The sequence below is a fragment of the Podarcis muralis genome, chromosome 2, assembly GCF_964188315.1.
Source record: "Podarcis muralis chromosome 2, rPodMur119.hap1.1, whole genome shotgun sequence".
Lineage (NCBI taxonomy): Eukaryota > Metazoa > Chordata > Lepidosauria > Squamata > Lacertidae > Podarcis > Podarcis muralis.
In genome coordinates this window covers 24,578,754-24,587,562 of record NC_135656.1, presented here as the reverse complement: position 1 = coordinate 24,587,562, position 8,809 = coordinate 24,578,754, and the positions used below count along the sequence as shown (strand labels likewise).

Genomic DNA, 8,809 nt, shown 5'->3' with positions numbered 1-8,809 from the left:
TCATCAACATTAGTAGCCAGAGCATTTGTAATCTAGATGAAAGTTTCCCGCCCCCTCGGCCGCTCTGAATTCCTAGGTCAACTTTTAGATTACGAATGAATATATTCCTCTCCTAGGCTGTGTACACAAAATGCAGCTAGGTTGTTCTTTTTCTCAACTCAGATCAAAGCTGTTGTTGTTGTTGTTGCTGTTGTTGTTGTTTAGTCATTTAGTCGTGTCCGACTCCTCGTGGCCCCATGGACCAGAGCACGCCAGGCACTCCTGTCTTCCACTGCCTCCCACAGTTTGGTCAAACTCACATTGGTAGCTTCTGTAACACTGTCCAACCATCTCATCCTCTGTCGTCCCCTTCTCCTTCTGCCCTCCATCTTTCCCAACATCAGGGTCTGTTCCAGGGAGTCTTCTCCTCTCATGAGGTAGCCCAAGTACTGGAGCCTCAGCTTCAGGACCTGTCCTTCCAGTGAGCACTCAGGGCTGATTTCCTTAAGAATGGAGAGGTTTGATCTTCTTGCAGTCCATGGGACTCTCAAGAGTCTCCTCCAGCACCATAATTCAAAAGCATCAATTCTTCGGCGATCAGCCTTCTTTATGGTCCAGCTCTCACTTCCATACATCACTACTGGGAAAACCATGGCTTTAACTATGCGGACCTTTGTTGGTAAGGTGATGTCTCTGCTTTTTAAGATGCTGTCTAAGTTTGTCATTGCTTTTCTCCCAAGAAGCAGGCGTCTTTTAATTTCATGACTGCTGTCACCATCTGCAGTGATCATGGAACCCAAGAAAATAAAATCTCTCACTGCCTCCATTTCTTCCCCTTCTATTTGCCAGGAGGTGATGGGACCAGTGGCCATGATCTTCGTTGTTTTTTTTTGATGTTGAGCTTCAGACCATATTTTGCACTCTCCTCTTTCACGAAAGACTTTGATTCCAGATTTTATTCCAACATCCCATTTGATATCCATTCTTTCTCCTCATGCCTTAACTACATCATAGGTTAATTCCACCAACTACCTTTGGGAAGTTTAACTACAACTTTAATTTCGCCACATCTTCCTAAGAGGAATTGGAACCACTTTTATTATTACTTTGAAGCATACCTCCAGTTGAAAATGTAAACATTAAAACTTCTTGTTGCTGCTTTTAGATGGGTCAGACAAAACCGTTGACTTGGGTTAGGATTTTTCTTCAGCCAAGTAAGCTGTGAAAATTCATGAAAGCAACAGCTTCCTATACGTTTGGAAGAGTCCCAAGCAGACCCGGTGTTTTCAATAGGGCTTGTTCCCTAGTCAGTATGTTTACGATTGCAGCCAAAAGTTTAAGATTACTGTAAGATGCTGATCCCAGCATATCCCCAAAAGCAGCCAAAGTAAGGCTGTAAACAACAAACTCCAGGCAGGCATTCCCACTCATCTGATACTGCTGCTCTTGGCTGAACTGCTGAAATATTCTGTTACAGGCAGGTTGCTTAGAAATGCCAGAAGCTGAACATGTTCCTGGCAACTAGAAGGAGGAGAGGGAAAGGGAGGGTCATGCCACACCTTCTGCTGGTAATTTCAAGCATGCCCAAATTCTAGTTTATGGCGGATTTGATATGCCTATAGGTATTTGTTTATGCAGAGTTTTCAGCATGATCATTAATAATGAGTTATTAATGTAAGTGGGACATGGGTGGCGCTGTGGGTAAAAGCCTCAGCGCCTAGGGCTTGCCGATTGAAAGGTCGGCGGTTCGAATCCCCGCGGCGGGGTGCGCTCCCGTTGCTCAGTCCCAGCGCCTGCCAACCTAGCAGTTCGAAAGCACCCCCGGGTGCAAGTAGATAAATAGGGACCGCTTTATAGCGGGAAGGTAAACGGCGTTTCCGTGTGCGGCTCTGGCTCGCCAGAGCAACGATGTCACGCTGGCCACGTGACCCGGAAGTGTCTCCGGACAGCGCTGGCCCCCGGCCTCTTGAGTGAGATGGGCGCACAACCCTAGAGTCTGTCAAGACTGGCCTGTACGGGCAGGGGTACCTTTACCTTTACCTTTATTAATGTAAGAGTATTTTCTCCTAATGGATTAATGCAATTAATATTGTTAGCACTTAAGCTATGGTAGCTAGCTACCAGCAAAAGTAATTTAATTCCATAGCCTGAACTACTTTTCATAAATTGGTTGTAATGAAACTCATCACTGTTTAATTCCCATCACAGTCTTATTGATGTCTGACATGTTCCCTCTTAAGTCCCAATTTTCTTTTTCCAATGATGTACTGTTTCTCGATTGATTGTTTTGACGTTTCATTAATATATAATGCCTCAAGTGAAGAAATTGAAATAATGGTAATCTGTTCCCACTGTGCTCTAATGACATTTCGCTGCAGTTAAGCTAGTCGTGTTTTTTTATTATTATTTAGAAGAAAACATTGATATCTAAGTTTGGACAATCTAATGCATTTAGGGGGATCATGCCCCAAATAACATTTCAATTAAAATCTCTTTGGGGTGGGCCCACAAAACTGCAGGAGGCACCGAAGAGCTTACTGTGAATGTATATAATGTTCGAACTTTTCAAAATGCCCCAAAGACTAGGATTATATTTAACATTCTCTAATTTACATATTTGTTTAAAGTCTGTAATACATATTTTAATGGAATTTCGAAATATCTCTCTTCAGACTGCTTCCATCGATCATCCCCTCCTGAGACCTACTGTGACAAATGTGACTGACAAGAATGACAATACGTTGTGATAGAATGAACAGCGAAACCCACCTCTATGGTAATCTTTTCCCCCCTTCCCCCTTTCAAATGGTGCATCTTGAAATTCTTGGATGCTTGGAAACAAATATCAAAAATTATTTGTTTGCTGAAATAAAGGCTCTGGCCAAATCATCTCAGCCTTACAGTCCTAACCCTGCCCTCCCCACACACAAAATAAGCAAAGATTTAAACAAGAACGTAGGGTGTGTTAAGATTCGGTGGTTTTGTTGCTAATTACTAATCATGGCTGATTAGTATTCGTGTTAATTTTTAGTTGATGTTTTCATTTTTTGTATGCAATTATTTCACTGTCATATGTTATATAATTCTACCCTGGAATCATATATGATGGAGGGTGAACAATGTTAAAGAAGACAGTGGTGATGATTATGTTAAACTGAATATATTTCAGCTAGTCAGGATATTTTTATTTATTATTTATTTAAATGGCAGCCTTTCCAAGCCCTCTTTGAATTCTTTCTTCAGGGGCAAAGAACTGACAGGCGGTTGGTTGGTTGGTTGGTTGGTTGGTTGGTTGGTTGGTTGGTTGGTTGGTTTTTACTCACAAAAATATTTTTGCTTGCACTTTCCATCAATCCTTTTGTCTTCCTCTGTTCTGATCTAGCTCCCGAAATCTCTCCATTTAAAAAAACAACAAACCAAACCCCAGATAAAACAAAAAAACTGAGAAAAATCCACAACCATACTTTTAAAACATTCAAAAGTTTTAAATAGTAAGGCAGAGTACAATTTTGTTCTACCACTCAACTCTAGCTTACTTTACTCTGGGTTAGGAGAGGGGGGGAGGAGCAAATATGCTTTGCCCATTGTTAGTAACATGGTTATATATACCTGACGACGCCCACATGTAGCTTCTGTTAGGTTACCTAAGAAAATGGAAATAGCTCAGAGAAGGGGAAGGGTGTGTGAAACAGTCCTCCTGAGGAATGAAGACAGGAAATAAATTTTAAAGTGGCTTGTGCAAGTGCTGCTTTTGCAGGACAAAAAAATAAAAATAAAAATGCAGAATCTGGAGGCAGAATATAGGCAGCTGCCTTGTACCATGGTGGACAAGCTAGTGCAGTCTCCTCCGGCTGTCAGGGTCTCAGGAAGAGAGTAAATGTTGGCATCATGTACTACAATGTGGCACATTTGGATTTCTGAGTGAGTGGTGTGGGCGTCATCTCGTCTTGCTACTTCTCTCCCCGCCCCCCCGCCCATTATTTCATTTAATAAAAGATGCATTCTCTGAAGAAGTGTCTAAATGGCTAACATCCCTCCTCCCTCAAGAGGCAGAAAGAAAGGGTGTGTGCACACACTTCGGTTTTTGAAGGGATTTGAGCAGTAAACGGCCTCAGTCCAATATACCTGAAGGAGCATCTCCACCTCCATCGTTCTGCCTGGACACTGAGGTCCAGTGCCAAAGGCCTTCTGGCGGTTCCCTCGCTGCGAGAAGCCAAGTTACAGGGAACCAGGCAGAGGGCCTTCTCGGTAGTGGCACCCGTCCTGTGGAATGTCCTCCCACCAGATGTCAAAGAGAAAAATAACTACCAAACTTTTAGAAGACATCTGAAGGCAGCCCTGTTTAGGGAAGCTTTTAATGTTTAATAGGTTATTGTATTTTAGTGTTTTGTTGGAAGCTGCCCAGATGGGCGGGGTACAAATAATAAATTATTATTATTATTATTATTCCTATCCAGAAGTGTTATCTTGAGCCTTGAAAAGCACATAGAACCGAGTGTCACTCATTCAACTTCCTCCTTCAGTTTTATGCGCTGTCCTCTTCACCGCCTCATGACCAAGAGGGCAGGGAGTGAGCGGGCTCAGAAGCTTTGTGGGTGCCAGAGGAAGACCTGAAGGGCACTGTTCTGCCACTGGGCACCCTGTTGGCAGCCCTTGCGCTATTTGGAGAGAGATAAAGTGGAGATGCCAGAGATTGGACCATCAAGCCTCCCCAAATAAGTGCTTAAACTATGGGTTAGGCAAACTAAGGCCCGTGGGCCGGATGTGGCCCAATCGCCTTCTAAATCCGGCCCGTGGATAGTCCAGGAATCAGCATGTTTTTACATGAGTGGAATGTGCCCTTTTATTTAAAATGCATCTCTGGGTTATTTGTGGGGCATAGGAATTTGTTCACACACACCCCAATATAGTCTGGCCCCCCACGAGGTCTGAGGGACAGTGGACTGGCCCCCTGCTGAAAAGGTTTGCTGACCCCTGACTTAAACTTACGAATATTTGTTTACATGTAAGAGGGAGTATGCAAGGAAAAATGCTGGTGAAATAATGGGTTCTTCAGCCCTATTTCACTGTACAGTCAGCCAGCCCTCAACACCATTTTGGTGTTGTTTTAGCCAGTTGCAAAAACTTAACCTGAACTATTTGTTAAGAAGGTGCTTCTCTCTGGCGGCTCCATCTTAACTTTCCTGAAGCTGTGAAGCAATTCAGCTGCTGGGTAGACCGCTTGCCTTTATAACCCAGATTTCCTCCAGGAAATTCAACATGGCATACATGCTGCTCTCCCTTTCCATATTTTCCTCACAACAACCCTGTGAGGAAGGTTAGGCTGACAGCCAGCTTCAGGGCCAAGTGAGGCTTTGAACCTCCCAGGTCCTAGTTTCACACTCTTCCCACTAGGCTGCACTGTCACCTGAGTTATTGGTAAGAGTATGCCGTTGCCCATCCCATGCCAATGGAAAGGCTTACAAAGCCACGGGCAATAGCTGACCCGAACTTCCAAGAGCGATGTGCACGTGGGGAAAAAATATTGTGTACCATCTTGAGGACTAGAAGCTCATGATTGCCTTTTGGAAAAAGCTATTGGGCATCGCCAAACGTGCGAGCGTGAGGAGGTGGGTGGGGAAGCAGGACTACACCTTCCGCCAGCCGTCGACGACGCTAGATCATTTCTGGCCACCTCGCAGGAATGTCCTCGCGTGTGGCTCCCTTCTCCGAAGGTGGATAAGCCTCTCTCTCCGCCGAGGGACTGGGCGCTGCTGCTGCTTCAGGAGCCGAGGGCTTTCCTTCCCCCCCGATGGATGCTGTGCGCGCCACTTCTGCTCCGTGCCCAGAAACTGTCTCAGGCTTGCCCAGGACATTTCGGCGGCGCTTCGGGGCTGGTGAAGAATGCAGGGAGGCAGCAGCGCGAAGCTGCGTCCGGATGGGAATCTGCTGGCCTCTCCGGAGCAGCTGCTGCTGCTTCTGAGCTAACCTCTCCCTGGGCAGGAGGAGGAGGAAGAAGAAGAGGAGTAGGTCAGGTTAGCGGTGCCTGCTCCCCTCCCTCTCCTTCCCCTCCCCGAGCAAGAGCCATCCTCCCCGAGGCTGCGCTGCCTGCCTGCCTGTTTGGGCAGGGCAGATTTGGAGAGGCGCTTTGGCGAGGGCGCAGCCTCGCCGCTTTCCTGGAGAAGAGGGACCCTTGCGCTCTTCCCACCGCCTCACCTGCGCCTGCAGCTGCTGCGGGGCAGAGGTCTGGCTCCGGATCCAGGCTCTTGGCGTCCCCTGAGGCCACACACACACACACGCCCCTCGGACTCGTCTCCAGGAAGCCCCTCGGCGCACCCGGAGAGGCGCCAAGGGGGTGCCACCACCCACGTCTCCAGGACGCAGCGGTCCCCCGCTGGGCTGGCCATGCTGGGGCTCCGGCGCGACCGGCTGCTCATCCTGCTGCTGCTGGGGGCGCTGCTGAGCGCCGATCTCTACTTCCACCTCTGGCCCCAAGTGCGGCGCCGCCTGGCCCGCGCCGGAGCGCACGGGCCGGGCTGCTCCTGCCCCGCTGAAGAAGCCGCCGCCGCCGCCTGGCCCCCTAACACCATGCCCTGGACGCGGCTGCCGGAGCAGCGCAGCACCCAAACGGCCGGCTCCAAGCTGCGGAGGCTCTTCTCGCACCCGCTCTACAGCGCCCCCGAGGGGCCGGCCGAGAAGCTGCTCAGCGGGCAGGAGGCGCTGCGCTACTACCGACGCAAAGTGGCCCGCTGGAACAGGTGCGTAAACCGGGCTGGACGGGGGGAGAGCGGGGTGGGGGGCTTCGCAGGCTTCCCCGGGCGGGGAGACCCCGCCGCCGCCGCGGATTCTCTCCCCCCCCCCCCCCGTTAGCATCGCCTTTCTTTTCCTACCAGTGCCCGGAACTCCTAAGCAAGTCCGTGTTAATTTCGACCATAAGGACTAGAAACTTGCTGGTGTTGTTCAAAAGGGAAATGGCAAGGCCCTTCTCCCAGCCGGGGGTGGGTGAGGGGAATAAGAGTTCATTGCAATGTCAGTTCCGGAAGATTGGATTTTTTAACTTGGTTGTACTATTTGAGAGTAAAATGTGCAACTTCTGGCTACAAAGAAGTGGCCTTCTTGAGCGCAGACCCAAAACTCCAATGGGCAAGAAGGGTTGCTGCTTCTCCACTCGCTCTCTGTCTACTAAACCCCACTGAATTCAGTGAAGGCATGCATTGGATCCAAGTTTGTATGTTTCCATCCTTCCGCTTTAGCCCTTCGCCTCTTTATTCTGGGTGAAATTGCTTTATTGGCCTGCATAGCCCAACCCTGTTTTTTTAAAAAAGAAAGAAAGAAAGAAAGAAAGAAAGAAAGAAAGAAAGAAAGAAAGAAAGAAAGAAAGAAAAGTTTCAGGCATAAAGGTCCACTATGTCAGTCTTGAAGCCCGATAACCTTTTCAGCTGATCCTCCTTATCTCCAGGCTGTGTAATGCTTCACCTGCTGATTTCTGCAGACTGTGTTGCTGTTAAAGATATAGGGACAAGACAGATTGGCCTTTTTCTCATCAGTTGCCAACCTTACCACCACACTAAAAAAATAAAATAAAAGACAGAGCAAGAATGCTAAGATTTGCTCTCCTGAATGCAACCTAGGTAAAGGGACTCCTGACCGTTAGGCCCAGTCGTGGACGACTCTGGGGTTGCGGCGCTCATCTCGCTTTACTGGCCAAGGGAGCCGGCATACAGCTTCCGGGTCATGTGGCCAGCATGACTAAGCCGCTTCTGGTGAACCAGAGCAGCGCACAGAAACGCCATTTACCTTCCCACCGGAGCGGTACCTATTTATCTACTTGCACTGGTGTGCTTTCGAACTGCTAGGTTGCCAGGAGGAATGCAACCTAGGCTGTGTTAAACACCATACATTTAAAGCGTATTTCCCACCACTATCACCAAAGAATCCTGGGAGCTGCAGTTTGTGAAGGGTGCTGAGAATGATAGTTTGGGGGCAAACTACAGTTCCCGAGAATTCTTGGGGGATATGCTTCAAATGTATGGTGTGTACACAGCCTAAGGCTCAATGCAGATGCCAGGGTTCCCTGACCTTACAGCTGGACATTCTTGTATCTCATGCTCTTGGGGGGATGAGACTGCAACTTGCTACTTGCTGGAGTAAGCCCCACCGAACAGCAACTGCGACTTTCTGAGCAGATACGTGCAAGAGGATTGCACATTGTGATTCTCGCCCATCAGTTGGGAGGTTGCTTATCCTTCTCCCTGGCTGCTGGAAGAAATAATATGTGGCACTGAGTATGTTCACCAAACAGGCAAGGCCCCTCCGTAAGTTAAGCAAGGCTCGGTTCCTGAGGTAAAGAGGTTGTTTGTCTGGGTTGCGATGAGGATCTTAGTCACTACTGGAGTAGATCAAAACCAGTAGCTCAGGGTCAAGGCCTCATTTCTGGAATATTTCGGGGTGATCAGAATTGCAAGAGGAGAAAGCTGCTTTTGAAACTGGACAGCACAGAATGTTCCATGATTCTAAGCAGAACATCTGTCCTCCGGCGTAGAGCAAGTTTGGTAACATGATCTTTTAAAATGTGACAATTTCTGTGCTCCTTTAACTCCTTGCAAGAGGTTATGACAGAGCCAACGTGTTCAACAACTGCATACATTGGTAGAACTGACAGAAAACTTGTAGTAAAAAATCTGAACTATGGATTGACGAAGGATTTATAAAAATAGAGCTGTGATAGAGATACACAGTGGCGTAGCGTGGGGGGTGCAGGGGGGGCCGGCCGCACCGGGCGCAACATCTGGGGTTAGGGCAAATCCACAGGTTAGGGGGCGCAAATCCACGGGTTAGGGGGCGCAAATTA

At 48.1% G+C, this 8,809-nt stretch overlaps 2 protein-coding genes across 3 annotated transcripts in view; one reads left to right on the top strand and one right to left on the bottom strand.

Moving 5' to 3' along the window:
- Positions 1 to 2,357: 2,357 nt before the first annotated feature.
- LOC144326904 (uncharacterized) lies at positions 2,358 to 6,395 on the bottom strand. Its single transcript, XM_077924041.1, has 2 exons — positions 6,175 to 6,395; positions 2,358 to 5,953 (listed from the first exon to the last, which is right to left on the bottom strand). Exons 1-2 carry the CDS (start codon positions 6,393 to 6,395, stop codon positions 5,635 to 5,637), a joined length of 540 nt encoding a protein of 179 aa, XP_077780167.1. The 3' UTR covers positions 2,358 to 5,634.
- The window catches only part of FAM20A (FAM20A golgi associated secretory pathway pseudokinase), a 50,434-nt gene continuing 47,988 nt past the window's right edge, over positions 6,364 to 8,809 (top strand). For both annotated transcript variants that reach the window (XM_028713461.2, XM_077924040.1), the window contains exon 1: positions 6,364 to 6,716. In XM_028713461.2, the coding sequence (XP_028569294.2) occupies positions 6,364 to 6,716 (353 nt within the window). The remainder of the gene's footprint in view (positions 6,717 to 8,809) is intronic.